The sequence below is a fragment of the Plasmodium relictum genome, assembly GCF_900005765.1.
Source record: "Plasmodium relictum strain SGS1 genome assembly, chromosome: 13".
NCBI classification, from domain to species: Eukaryota; Apicomplexa; class Aconoidasida; order Haemosporida; family Plasmodiidae; genus Plasmodium; species Plasmodium relictum.
The window spans coordinates 1,349,209-1,364,944 of NC_041691.1; the positions used below are offsets into that span (position 1 = coordinate 1,349,209).

General features: G+C 19.3%; 4 protein-coding genes across 4 annotated transcripts; 2 read left to right on the plus strand and 2 right to left on the minus strand.

The window, feature by feature from the left end:
* Positions 1-648: 648 nt before the first annotated feature.
* On the minus strand, positions 649-2,061 carry GDH1 (NADP-specific glutamate dehydrogenase, putative; the record flags this gene model as incomplete). Its single annotated transcript, XM_028678875.1, has 1 exon — positions 649-2,061. The coding sequence occupies one exon, from the start codon at positions 2,059-2,061 to the stop codon at positions 649-651; it is 1,413 nt and encodes a 470-aa protein (XP_028535978.1).
* A 1,522-nt stretch (positions 2,062-3,583) lies between these two features.
* On the plus strand, positions 3,584-7,250 carry PRELSG_1334700 (conserved Plasmodium protein, unknown function; the record flags this gene model as incomplete). The annotated part of the gene is made up of 15 exons (XM_028678876.1): positions 3,584-3,674; positions 3,759-3,872; positions 4,010-4,253; positions 4,421-4,674; positions 4,752-4,840; positions 4,925-5,061; positions 5,144-5,260; positions 5,358-5,472; positions 5,543-5,616; positions 5,730-5,833; positions 6,011-6,174; positions 6,306-6,476; positions 6,647-6,754; positions 6,879-7,001; positions 7,140-7,250. The coding sequence occupies 15 exons, from the start codon at positions 3,584-3,586 to the stop codon at positions 7,248-7,250; spliced, it is 2,016 nt and encodes a 671-aa protein (XP_028535979.1).
* Positions 7,251-7,437: 187 nt separating this feature from the next.
* On the minus strand, positions 7,438-8,822 carry PRELSG_1334800 (conserved Plasmodium protein, unknown function; the record flags this gene model as incomplete). The annotated part of the gene is made up of 2 exons (XM_028678877.1): positions 7,438-7,620; positions 7,725-8,822. The coding sequence occupies 2 exons, from the start codon at positions 8,820-8,822 to the stop codon at positions 7,438-7,440; spliced, it is 1,281 nt and encodes a 426-aa protein (XP_028535980.1).
* A 1,570-nt stretch (positions 8,823-10,392) lies between these two features.
* MCA3 (metacaspase-like protein, putative) lies at positions 10,393-15,714 on the plus strand (the record flags this gene model as incomplete). Its single annotated transcript, XM_028678879.1, has 1 exon — positions 10,393-15,714. One exon carries the CDS (start codon positions 10,393-10,395, stop codon positions 15,712-15,714), a length of 5,322 nt encoding a protein of 1,773 aa, XP_028535981.1.
* Positions 15,715-15,736: the final 22 nt, after the last annotated feature.

The following is a 15,736-nucleotide window of genomic DNA, read 5'->3' on the forward strand; positions in this document are numbered from 1 at the left end:
AAAATTTTACTACACTTTTTTTTTAAAAAAAAAAATATTTTAATGAAAGAATAAAATAAAAATATATATTTATTTAATATTCAATTTTTTTTTATTTGCCTTCCTAATAAAAGTATTATTTTTTAAAATTTTTAGATTAATTATTAAATATGATTGAAAATAAAAGAAAATATATTTTATAACTAAAATTGTATATTTAATATAATTAATAAAATATAATTTATTTATGTTTTTCAATTAAAATAACCTTTTTTAAAGTTTTATTATTATATGTAATAATAGTAAAAAATTAATTCTAAACAAAAATTTCAAACGCCATGTAGCATTTAACTTTTTTAATAATTATTTAAATAATAGAGGTAATGATATAAATGTAAACTAATTTATAAAAAATAAATTCTCTTGATCCATTTTAAGAAAAAATAGACATATATATTTTTAATATTCAATAAATTAAATCGATAAAGTACTTGAAATCAATGAAAAATAATAATATACACTATACATGTATATATATTATTATTTAGTTATTTAGTGTTTTACTTAAATTTTGAGTATAAATAAAAGGAACTTTAGTAAAGTACATCATATATAAGAAATGAATTTTTACAGTATATGATATTAAATATAATATAAAGTTCATTTTTTTTAAAAGCAACCTTGTTCAATATAAGAATCAGCAACTTTTAAAAATCCAGCTATATTAGCACCTGTTTGTAAATCATATTTATTATTAGTATATTTTAGAGCATTTTCAGAGCATGATATAAATATATTTCTCATAATTTCTTTTAGTTTTTCATCAACTGTTTCTCTTGTCCATTGAGAAAATTGAAAATTCTGAGCCATCTCAATACCACTGATCGCAACTCCTCCAGCATTAGCAGCTTTTGAAGGACAAAAAATAATATTATTTTTTTTAAAGTAGCTAATAGCTTCGGTTGTTGTTGGCATATTAGCACCTTCACCTACTAAAATACATCCATTTTTATGTAATATTTTTGCATCATCAATGTCTATTTCATTTTCGGTTGCACATGGGAAAGCTAGTGTACATGGAATTGCCCATGGTTTTTCATTTGAATAATATTTTGCTGTGGGTGAATGGATTAAATATTCTTTAATTCTTCCTTTTCTTTCTTCTTTTAATTCTAAAAGAAATTTCAAATTATCATTATTAAAACCATTTGGCTCATATATGTAACCTCCACTATCACTTAAGGTTAAAACTTTAACATTTAATTGTAATAACTTTTCTAAACAATATAAAGCAACGTTACCACTACCACTGATAACAGCTGTTTGATTATGTATGGGAATATTTAAAGATTTTAAAACTTCTAAAACAAAATAAACTAAACCATAACCTGTAGCCTCCACTCTTAAATTTGATCCTCCCCATTTAACATTTTTTCCTGTTAGTGTTCCATTAAAATCGCTTACAAGTTTTTTATATTGGCCAAATAAATATCCAATTTCTCTTCCTCCTACACCAATATCTCCAGCAGGTACATCTGTATGAGGACCAATATGTCTATATAATTCGTTCATAAAACTTTGGCAAAATTTTAAAATTTCATTATCTGATTTCCCTTTGGGGTCAAAATCAGATCCACCTTTTCCTGCGCCCATGGATAGACCCGTTAATGAGTTTTTTAAAACTTGCTCAAAACCCAAAAATTTTACAATAGACAAATTTACTGATGGATGAAATCTTAATCCGCCTTTATAAGGTCCCAGTATGCTGCTGAATTGCACACGAAAAGCACGATTTTTTCTTTGTACGCCATTATCATCTAGCCAGCAAACTCGAAATTGTATTGCACGTTCAGGTTCTGATATCATTTCAATGATTGGTAAATATTTTGGCTCTTCCATAAATAAAGGTTTTAAAGAAAATAATACTTCATGAAATGCTTGTAAAAATTCTTTCTGATTTGGGTCCATTTTTTTTACACGCTCATATATATTTATCATTTCTTGGTCAATTAAGGCTTCATAATTTGAGCTAGTTTTATCTATCAGTACGAATCTTCCTGTTTTATCTCTATTATTGTGCATTTTGTCAAAAGTAAAGATAAATAAATGCGTAAAAAATTATGAGTATGTAATTTTTTAATAAAAAAAAAAATTTTCCACTTAACAAAAGTGAATTAAAACAATAAAAAATTTAACATAAAAAAAGTATTTTTTTTTTTTTTTAAGTATCTATTTATTAATGCAATGGCAATTTCTTTAAAAAATTAATATATAAATAATTAAAATATTAATTTATTAAGTATACTTAAAATATAAAAATTATTAATGTAACATATTTTGAAAATAAAATTAAGAGACTAAAGATGTTATTATCAAAAATATATTTATAAATATTGGCACATATGTTTATAAAGGAATATTAATTCTTAAATAAATTATTTTATTTTTTATTTATATACATATATATGTATTTTTTTTTTTTTTTTGTATTTAAAAAAAAAAATATATTTTCTATTAACTTGAAACATTTCTCGGATTTTTTATTTTGCTCAGTAGGAAATGCAGAAGCACTTCTTGAATTTTTACTTTAATTTCTTCTTTTTTGCATCTTTTTTGTAGTATCGCTGTATATAGATTATTTATTCTTTATATATATTTATCATATTCTTTTATTTTAATTTATTATTATTATTTATTTTTTTTTTTTTTGATTTTTTGTTTCTTATTAATATGTAAAAAAAAAAAAAATAGAATTTTTATTGGTGCATTGAAATTATATTTAAAGAATTGAATGAAAAAAAAAATTATAACTTTTTAACCTATAGAATTTCATTTAGCATTAATCTCTTATTTTTTTTATGGAATATAAATATGTTAATGAAAATTAAAAAATTTTAATGTTTTATTTAAAGATTTTTTTTAAAGTCGTACGAAAAATAATTCTTATTCTTTGTTATTCTTCTTATGAAAATACAATATAAATATAAAAAAAACTTCTAAATTTAGGTTAAATAATTTATCTTTTTTTTTTTATAAGTTCAATCAAAAAATGTACTTTTTTTCCTACTTAAAAATTTAATTAAAAAAATGAATTTTAAATATTTTCTTAATTTTATTTTGAAAAATACATTTTTCCTTATATTTTTCGAATTATTCTTAAGAATGAATATAATGCATCTATTTTTTTTTTTCTTCTCTTTATATTTTTTGAATAAGATTAAAATTTTTCTTTTAAATATATTATTTTTTTTTGAAAATTATTTTTATGAAAAAAAAAAAAAAAAAAAAAAGACAAAAAAAGACAGGTGTATCTACAACAATTGATAGTTATCTACAACTTCTTTTATTATTTTTACTGTTCTTTTTTATTATTATTATCCATTTTTTTTTTTTCTCACTATTAAATTTATTCTATGAATAAAAATAAATAAAGGTATTTGAATAAAGCCATATTTTTTAAGACAAAACAATTTTTTTTTTTTCTTATACATTTATGCTTTTGTAAGACTTTTAAAAATCAATTAAAAACATAATAAAATTATAAATAAAATTGAAATGTAACAACATTTAAAAAATTAAGCTTTTCATTTTAATTTATAAAAAAATGAGTTCGAAATTATTTAATATAAATGAGTTGAACAAAGATACTATTTTATTAAAAACAAAAAAATTAAAAAAGTTATGTGATAATGAAGGTAATACAAAAATTTATTATAAGCATAAAATAAAAGCAATTTAAATTCCGAGAAGTTGGACATAATTTAATTTTTGTTTTTTAGGGGATATAAACAACAATCATATAAATGTATTAATAGAAATATTAGAGTATTTTTTTGAAAAATATGATGGCTTTTTTTTGTCATCTATTGTATGGGAAGTGGTTGATAAAATTAGTAATTTATGAATAATCTATTAATTCATTTTATTAATTTTCTTTCTTTTTTTTTTCTTGATTTTTTATATATTTAAATGTTGTAATTTATTGAATTATGTTATTTATATATATAATTTTATTTTTATATTTTTAAAGTCATTTTAGAAAACATTATTGAAGAAAAAAAAAAAATTGATGTAGATTTAGACACATCAAAGAGATTGTGTGAATTTATTTTTAGTAAACTAATACATTATATAAATTATGAAAATGAAAATATGACTTACTTATTTAGTTTTAATTGCTTAAGAAGACATTTATGCTCATTAATAAGTTCATTTTTAAATTTTAATAATTCAAGATTTAGAAGAAAAATTGAAGCATCATTTACAAAAGAACTGTAATTTTAATACATTATTTTAATAATAGATAAATAATAATATAATGTTGATATTTATAACTTTTAAAAAAAAAATTAAAAATATAAATATTCTTATACATTTTATAAGAAAGAATAAAATAACTTTTATATCTTTTTTTTTTTTTTTTTTAAATTTGTTAAATTAGAATAGATTTAATAAAGAAAATATTTGAAAAAATAAAAGTAGAAAATGATTTAGAATTGAAAGTATCTTATACTGAATTTTTATGGAGATCATTTAGGAGAGTTGATTTAAGTTCATTCAATATGAAAAGTTTTCCTATAAATAAAGAGACAATAGAGAAATTAAGAAATTTTAAGATTTTAAAATTTGATGAAGAATGCATAGAATGGTTAAAGGAAGAAAATTATATGGATAACAAATGCATTATTGAAAGAGGTTTAAATATTTAAGTTTCTTTTGGTTTAATTTATTTTTATATATTTACTTAATTTTTTTTTTTTTTTTTATATAAGGATCGTTTATAATAACTGCTAACAAAAGTTGTGTGACTAAAGATTTTATTTTTTGCTACGTTGGGAAATGTTCTATATTTTTATACTATGTAATGTTGAAGAAAAACGCAAATTAATTAACATAACAATAAATAATCATAGAATACTTATTATTTTCACTTTTATTAAATTAGGATAATGAAGAAGAAAATGAAAAATGCAAAATAGAAATTCCCTATTATCATGTAACATCAGCTTACTTTAAAAACAAAACCTTGCTTATAATGGAATGCAAATCATTGGTTGATCAAACAAACATTTTTTGTCTCTGGTTATATATTTTTTTTTAATCTTTATTCTATTTATGCTTTTATCATTATTTGGTTTATATTTTTTATTATAATTATATATAGGGGAGATGATATAAAGAATTTTATTGATTATGAAATAATTAATAAGTTTACATTGTCTCTAGAAATTAAAAAAGGCTCAAAAGAAGTAAAAAAAGAATTAAATAACCTATTAGACAAGTATGAAAAATATAAAAAAAATAAAAAATAAAAAATTGATTAATGAGAAATGTAGATAACATATATATAATATTTTTTTTTTTTATAATTTATGAAGAATAAATAAAAAAGTAAAGTCAGAAGAAAATAAAAATGAGAAGAACGTCTCTCATATCAGCAATCATAATAGGGAATACAAAAATGAAGATAAAAATAAAATAACTAATACTGATGTAATATAAAAAAAAAAAAGTAATAAAATAAATAAATAAAAATTAATACTATTCATTTTTATTTTTTTAGAAAAAAAACATAAAGGAACAATTTGATGATCCTTTACTTTTTTCAAATGAACCATTCATGGATAAGGAAATAAGGTTTAAAAAAAAATATAAATATATTAGTTTAAATAGTGAAATTTATAATCATAATATGATAAATATAAATATACAATGCTATAAATTAATACATGCATAAATAATATTGTTAGTTTTTCAAAAGAAGATAAAGGAAATGATAAATTGATTAATTCTTTCAGCGACAAGCTTTTAAAAAACAACACAAGAAAAAGAATAGAAACGCTAAAGTATGAAGGTTAAGAAAAAGAAAAAAAAAAAAATTAAGATATATTTTAATAATAATGATATATTAAATAAAAATTATTAAAAATTCATTTAAATAATTAAATCCATACAAATAATATAAGTGCTTCATTCATTAATGCATACGGCTGAAAACATAAACAATTAAATATATCTTTTAAATATTCAGAAAAAAAAAAAAAATACATGGCAAATGAGGATATATTAGGATATGAAGAATCATTAGAAATAAAAAATTATCTAAAGGGATATGAAAATAAAAATGATTTTAAAAAGGAGTTGGAAAATAATAGTTTGTTAATCGATCATAAGTTGGATTTAAGCACTCCACATGTATAATTATAAAATTTAAAAAAAAAATTTAGAATTTAAATATGTATATCGTTATTACTAATATTGATATTAATTTTTAGAAAAATATTATATACATATATAAACCTTTTTTCGGTTTATTTTCTTGACAGACAAAATTAGGGATTCATAATGAGATAGATAGAGATAGTGATACGGAAATAATAATAGAAAAAATTATTTCTTGTCATAAAGAAAAAAAGGAAAAATTTAAAATGAATTTAAAGAAAAGCTTTTCCGATGCATTTAATGAAATAGATAACAAAATTAAATTATTAGTAGAGGTTATCATATGTGAAAATAAAAAAAAAATTGAGATTCCGAAATGTAGATTTTATTTAATATTTACAGTGTTCTTTCTAAAAATATAAATAATACTATGAATTAATATAAAATAATTATTAATATTAGTTAAAAATATAATTTTCTTTTTTTTTTTTTTCCTTTAATTTAGAAACAAAAAATCAGAAGAGAAGAATTAAACAAGAAATATGAAAAAAAAAAGAAAAACATTATTTTAACTACTGAAAAAGAATTAAATGTACTTGCCAAAGAGATGAATGTAATAAAATAGAATACAATAATAAAATTATTGTTATATAAATTAAAATTATTTTTATATATATAAAAATTATGGACATATATCAGTTATATTAACATTCATAATATATTATTTTTTTTTTAAGATTTTAATGGAAAGTATAAAAAAAATTAATGTAAATAAAAATGATATAAAAAAATTATATGAAGAAGGAAAATCAATTTTTTCAACAAGTGAAATATTAAATAAGAGCCAAATACTTGTCAAGGTATTTACATATATACAAAATAACAACAATTAAATAATGAAAATAAAATTATTTAGTTAATAAAATTTAAAATATATATTTATTTATATATATTTATTTATATATATTATCATGTGTTATATATATATATTTTTTTAGAAAATAAAAGACAATTTAGAAAAAATGAATACAGATATAATGGAAAAAGAAAAAGAATATAATAAAAGAAAAAAATTATGTTTTAAAGCTTTAGCTACAGCATACGAATAAGTAGAAAGACATATATTAATTACTAAAAATAATACAAGATGTTTATTTTTTAATTATAATTGTGATTGTATTTTTAGATATTTTTATTTTAATTCTTATTTTATTCATTTGGTTAACTTTTTTTTTTTTATCTTTATTTATATTATACTACATTTTTTTATTTTATTTTTACTTATCCAATTTGAAATTAAAGAGTGATATTTTGGCCTGGATGTAATGTAATGAAGTCTATTTTTTTTTTTTTTTCTTTTTCATAAAAATTCAAAATATTCTGAAGTTCTCTTGTTGCTTCATTATATTCTTCTCCTCCTAGACAAAAAACATCACTTCCTATGCCTAATGATTTTTTACTATTTAAGTCAAAGTGTGACTGAAAAAAAAAAATAAAATAATAAAATGTTTTCAAACTATTTAGAAAATAAAAAGTGGGTTATATATTTAAAGATTTTAAAAAATAACTTATATAACTTATACTTGTAAAGCTTGCTTAGGAGACATATGAAAGGAATTATACAAAGAACTTGGTTTATATATTCCAATTGGTAAAATTGATAAATCGATTCTATCATTTTTTAATATAGTATTAACATAACTTTTTATTTGTAAAAAGTGATTGGAATAACCTGAATGTCCACTGTAAAAAATAGAACCATTACTAGTACTGTCATGAATTAAAAATGAACCTGGTAGATATACATTTTTATCAATAAAATATCTGTGACTATTAGTTAAAGAAGGTAAATAATAAAATGAAATATTTTCAAAAGTTAATTTGTTAAACCAATTTAAAGGATAAACTATTGGAAAATTTTTTTTAAACAAATATCTTCTTATATTTATACCACCTACAACAATGCTATTATCTCTTAATATAATTTTTTTTAATGTACTTTTATCCATTGTATCAAATCTATTATTACTTAATAATATAAAATCAATACTGGGTAAATTTTCAAAGGTTATTCCTGCTTTTATTATTCTCTTTATTCCTAGAATATTAAAAAAACCAATTCTGTTAGATAGCACTGGATCTATTAATATATTAAAGTGTTTTGTTTGTACTAAAATACTCATATGACCAATGTAAATTACATTAAATTTTTCACTTTCTATTTTTTTTTTTACTTCTAATGGTGTTACATAAAATATCCTCTCAGGCCAGATTGCATTTATTTCTTCATTATTATAAATTTTTTTATCAATTTCATTAGTATTATTGGAATTTTTATCAATAATTTCATTAATTGTATTATCGTATGAATTTTTATCAGTAGTTTCACTACTGTATTTTGTAAATTTTTTATATTCTGTATTTTCTACATTTTCATTTTTCTTTTGATTATAATTAGTTTTTAAACCTAATTTATAAAATACTTTTTTCGTATATATTCTTTTTATTTTATTTTTTTCTTGCACACTCTTGTTTCTCAACAAACTGCGAAGTAGAGGAGAGTATATATAACGATCGACATAGAAAAAAAAAAAAGATATCTTTTTTTTGAAAGCCAAATTAGTCGTTAAATTATTATTATGGATATAGTAAGGCAAAAAAGTATTTATTAATTTTTTCATTTCAGTAATTTTTTTTTTTTATATACTTATATATTTATATTAAAGTTTACATTTTCAAAAATAACAAAGATTGGAAATAATATTTGGTTGCACTAAAAATTACATTTTTTTTTTTTTCTTTATATGTGAAGATACTATTTTCACAGTCTTATTAATTTATTTAAAAAATTTTTTTTTTATATTTTTTTTTTTTACATCAGTTCTTTTATCTTCATCATAATATCCAGTTTTCTTTTTTTTTTAGTATTTTTAACATAAAGAATTTTAATTTATAATAATTATTATCTCATTTATAGCACTATATATTTAAGTAAATACTTTTGTTATTTTATAATGTAAAGAATTAAAAAAAAAAAAATTAAAAAAATTGGGCATTAATTATTTAATAAAGGGAAAATCACTTGAAAAAAATAGAAATATATTTTTTATAAAGTAAAAAAAAAAAAATATAGCATAATAAAAAAAAAGAAAAAAGTATTATTATATGATTATCTCATAAGATGGTTAAGCAAAAATTGTTTTATTATAATTCATCATTTACAAACCTTAATGCTATAAAATAGTAATAAGATAAAAAATTATAGAATTTCTAAAACAAGAATGTTTAAACTATAGGTACATTTTTTCTTCTAAGGCTCAAATGTTAGTACAATGAAAAAAAAAAAAAAAATTAACAAATAATACAATATATATAAAATGAAAAAATAATAAGCATAACTAAAATATAGTATAATAAATAAATGAAATAAGTTAAATAAAAAAAAAAAAAAGAGTAAAAACTTTAAATCGTGATAAATATAGTAGTATTAAATATTATCTACATCAAATTTTATGTAATTATTATTTTTTATACCAGGGTTATATTCCGTAGCTAATTTGTCAGAATATCTCTTTCTTTTTTTATATAATAATAAAAAATTAATATAAAATGAAAAAAAATAAAAAAAAATAAAATAAAGAAATAAAGTAATATATAGATAACAAATATTTATATGCGCACTTCAATGCATTAAACTTGTAAATAATAGGAAAAAAAAATGTATATATAAATTTTTTTAAAGGATATAATTATATATAGTATCAATGGAAAACTTTTAGATGTTTTGTCTGTTAAAATTTTTTTTTTAAGGCAGTCGCTATTTATTAATGTGTTAAAGGAAATATATGTAATGAAAATGTTTTAAAAAAATGTAAATTTTAAACTATAGAAATTAAAAATATATTTCTTAATGAACTTTTTATATTCTTCATACATATATATATGTGCATACATACATACATACATATATAGGAATATAAAAACAACAATCATTTATGTTTTTTCTTTTAATTATTTTCTTTTTCTGTTTTTTTTTTTTCTTATACCTTTTTTTCTATTTATATTTTTTATTTTTATTTTTTCAGATTTTTTTATTTTTATTTTTATTTTCTTTTCCGTTCTATTTTTTGTTTTTGTTTTTGTTTTTGTTTTTTGTTTTTGTTTTTGTTTTTTGTTTTAATTTTTTATTATTAATCTTTAAATTTTGATAAATTCTTTAATTAAAAGATTTCCTAATTAATTTAGTATAAAATGGGTTATAGTATAAGTTCGAACAACGAAGAAACAAATGAAGAAATATATATGTATAGTAATAAAAAAAACACTTTATTAAATAATTTTTCAAATATAAAAGAATACAAAACTAAAAGTTTTAATCTTGAAAAGCTTATTAAAGAGGACAAATTAAAATTAAATAGAAAAAATAACTCCATTAAAACTAATAATATTAATATTAAAAATATAAGAGATAAAGGTTACAATGCAGATAAAAATCAGGATATCTCAAGAAATAATGAAAATAAAAACGATTTAAAAAAAATTGTAAATTTAAAAATACGAGAATTTACTTCAAATGGAGTTATTACAAGTAGAATTTTAAAGAAAAGTAACACAATAAAAAAAGATATAAATAATTTTGAAAAAAATGTAAATAAAAATAACAATTTAAAAATAGGAATAATAAATGAATATAGAAACAAAAATGAAAAAAGTACTAAAATGACAAAGTGTAATACAAGTAATAATTTATTGTATACATATATGAATAATAAAGATATATATAAAAATAAAAATATATATGATAATCATTTATTGAATTTTGGAAATGAATCAGTAAACAATTTTGGAAAGTATGCTTTTGAAAATAAGAATATTACACTTGAATCAAGTAAATTAAATGATAATAAAAAAGTGCAAAATTTTAAACTTAATAACAATCTAAATAATAATACTAGAGAAAATATAAGCAATAAAAATGATTGTGGTGATGAATTAAATAAATCACATATTAATAAATGTAATTCATCAATAATTTTTGGTAATGTAAATAATAGCATTATAAATAATAATAGTACCAAAATTATGTTTAATAAGTTTAATGAAAATTTGGTTAATGACTACTCAAATTACCACAATGGTAATAATATTTTATTTCCTAACGAAAATGCAAAAATGTCTTACTATAATAATTTTACATACAATGATAATATTTTAGTGAATAAAAAAAATTGTGAGGATAATAATTTTGATTTATATAATAATAATAATAATAATAATAATAATCATAGTGAAAATAATAATAATAATAATAATAATAATAATTCAAATTCTTACAATGTAAACAACAATGAAAGTGAACAAAAAAAAATGATGGATTATAATTTATATATTACTACATATTTAAACATGAAAAATAAATTAAATTCTTATAAAGCTAAAACGGATGAATTAAATATGAAAACAAAATTAAAAGACAGTGATTATTGCAAATATTTATCACATAATAATACGGTAAATAAAATAGAATTTTTAGAAAAAAAAATAAAGAATAAAATATCTGATCAAATGGATTTAAATTCTCAAAAAAATGTTTGTAGAAATGCAGATTTTTTTAATAGTAATGACACTAATAAATATGTATCATCTTTTCATTACAATGAAAATGTAGATGATCCAAATAACTTTTATATAAGTAATATTTTAAAAGAAAAAATAAAAAAAAAGAATAAACATAATTTAACAGTAAGTCAAGACTTTACCATAAAAAAAAAAGAAGATATTTTAAATTTTAACAAAAATATTCAATACGACTTAAACAGCAAAAAATATAATTCCTTAAAATATGACAATGACTCTACCTATACCGATATACATGATTATTTGAATTGTTTAAGAAATAGAAGGGGTGTTAATACTGGAGTGGATGATATAAATGCATTTTGTGAATATAATAATTGTGAGAATAAAAAAGTTACAAAAAATAATATTGTTGAATCCAATTTAGATAATGAGGAAGATTATGCCAAAAAAAATGATATTATAAACATGAATAATAGTAAAAAAAAACTTCTTTATATTAGATTAGATGATAATGAAAATAATTGTTTAGATGAAAAGAATCATAATTATTACATGAATATAAAAATGAGTAAACAAGAATGCGCTGCACCTCATGCTAATATGCGTAATAATTATGATCATATAAATAATTTTAAAAATGTAAATAATGTAAATAATGATAAATATTTAATTGATTCATCACATATACTATTAAATGAAAATATCTTAAATGACAATATCGTTGGAATAAATCCTATTTTAAGAGAGGAAACAAATAATTATAATTATTTAAGTTATTGTAATTATTTAAAAAGATCATCAGAATTAGATGAAAAAGATAATAATAATAATATTACAAAAAAAATTATTATGTATAATGACTCTGATAAAAATTTCAATATAAATAACTTCGAAGAAAAAAATCATACGTCATCGAGTGTATCAACATATTCATCTCTAAATAGTAATCATATAATTAAAATGAACAACGAGAATTTTAGCAAATGTAATAAAAATATAAATGCTGTAAATTTAAAAAATATGAATGAAATAAATTATGGAAACAAAAATAAAATAAAATATAAAATAATTAATAATAGTACGTATAATGATAGAAAATATAATGAATCGAATAATTATGCATTTAGTGAAGATATTTATTTTCCAAGTGGAAATGTTATAGAAGGATCATTAAATAATTTTCTACGTGATGATTATTGTGCTTTTGATAAAAATATTAACAAAGAAAAATTAAAAAGAATTAATTGCATTAAAAATAACTATATGCCAAATGATCCGCTTTATATAAGTAAAGATAAAAAAAGTGAAATATATAATAATGATAAAGCAAAATTATTAGAAAATAATAAAAAAAATGATGCTATGTTACATAAAAATTATACAACTAATAATTTTATTATAGAAAATGAGAACAAAGTAAATTTAAGTTGTACAAATATGAATACTATTAATATTCCATTAAATAGGAATAATGCAACAAACAATGGATTAAATAAAAAATTTATTCCAAACTGCAACATTATTAATAATACTAATATATTAAACAATAAAGTAGCTGATAATATATCACATACTTGTATTATAAATAAAAGTATACATAGTAATAGTAATAATAAATTGCCAAATACATGTATATTAAAAAGTACTATGCATAATGGTAATATTGCATTAAATAAGAATAATATAAGTGCAATAGCTACTAATAATAATTCTCTAAGTAACAATATATCAAATAAAGATGTATATAATACATGTGATATATTAAACGGAAAAATGATAAATAATAATACTGTCATTCTAAGTAATACAATGAATAATAATATATTATATAATAACAAAAAAACTACTTTAAAAGTGTCAAAAAATGAAAATGAAAATTTTTTATCTAAAGAAGACTTACTAAATTTAACTAGAACAAAAGGTAACAATAAAGAAAAGGAATTAGAATTATGTAAATCAGTTAATAATAGTAGAGTATGTAATTATTTAAGAAATGTGGATACGAAAAGCTTACCAAAATTTCATCGTACTGTTTCTCTTAGGAATCTAAATTTAAAAAAAAAAAAACCAGTTACAGCAACGCAAGAGAATATAAATAATTTCAAAGAAGATACGTTTGAAATAGATACAAAATATATTGTAAAAAAAGCAGTGGTTATTGGTTGCAATTATGTGAATGATGAAAAAACAAGGCTATATGGATGTGTAAATGATGCTTATGTATTTTGTAGAGCTCTTGTAAAATATTTTGATTTTACTCCTGAGAATATTTTGTTATTAACGGATAGTTTACCGTCAGATGCATATATATATGAAGACTTTGACATAAATAGAAAGAAGTATATAAAAGAAACAAATAATAGTTCTAGTGATAGTGAACAAAATGCAAAAAGAAATATATTTAATTTATTTAATAAAAGTGGAATGAAATACCAAAATAAAAAAAATGTGGACATAAATTCATGTAACTCATGTAAAAATTTTGATATAAAAAATGTTGATATATCTTCTCATAATATCAATTTAAATTTATGGCCAACAAGGATAAATATTTTAAAAGCAGTAAATTGGCTTGTTAGGGACTCTACTCCATTTGGTTCTTACGTTTTCTATTTTGCTGGGAAAAGTGTTCAGGTAGATAATATGAGTGGATGGGAAGGAGAAGGATATGATGAAGCATTTTTGTGTTCTGATCCATTTAATAAAAATTCTGAACATAATGTAATAACAGCTGTACAATTAAAAGATTTATTATTAAGTGTAAATTCAAATTCTCAAATGACTATAATTTTGGATTGTTCAGGTGGTCAAACTATATTAGATCCGGCAGGTACTGAAAACTCTTGGTCGTATATAAAAGGATGTAAGCAAAAAGGGATATGGCCAATTACCAATCCTACAGATAAAGTACACAAAGCTATTTATGATATAACAATATTGAATAATAGTGCTATGAAGAAATATTTTTGTAAATCAAGATTTTCTGAATTAATAGAAGTAGAATCAACTTCTGCTATGATTGATCCTCTATTGCAATCTATTTCTTCTTTGCCGATTGCTCCGAAAGCTTATTGTCTGTGTGCAGCCACATGGGAGCAAATCTCAATAGAAGGGTTGTTTCCTATTATTGAATTTGCTAGAGTAACACAATTAAAAAAATTTAATGATTATAATGACAAAAAAAAAAATATTACAAAAAAAAAAAAAAAAAACAGCAAGGAAATATTATCAGATGTGCAGAGATTAAACAAAAAAAAAAGTTTTTACGAAAAAAATTTTAACTTCTCTTTAAGTATGATGAAAGTATTTTTTAATAGTAACAAAAAATATTCTACTGAAGATAAAAATTCAAACAAATTTGAAGAAAAAGATAAATCTATGAAATTATGTGCTGATAATAGTAATAAAAACGATTTAAGAGATTCAATATGTAGTGATAGTGATAGTAATAGCTATATGTCTTCAAACACTGAAGATAGTGGAGAAAATGCTAATGAGGATAAAGATGATAATTATATTCTTGTTAGTCATGGAGTATTTACGTATTGTTTCATTGAAGCAATAATGGAATTTAAAGAAAAAGAATTAAAGAATAATATTTTTGAAAAAAACAACCAAGCATTTTTACCTATGACACTAAAAAATTTAATTAACCTTATTCAGCAGAAAATACAAAATGTAAAAAATAACAAATTAAAAAAATTAAATCAAAAACCGGAATTTACTATACACCCAGGAGCTAATGCTAGTATTAATAATTATTTCGTTCATTATTCAAAGAATATACATTTTCAAAATAATAAATGCAATTTTATTAATTCTGATTTATTTCCTTTTTTAAATGTTAATAAAGCTTGGGAAGAGATTAATAAAAATACTCTTAGGCATAAAAAATCATTATCATTAAGTTCAACATTAATAAATAGTGCATCTTCTAAATATTTTACTGAACAAAAGAACCAAATAAAAAATTCCTATTCCTTAAGATATTAATCTTATATATATATATATATAT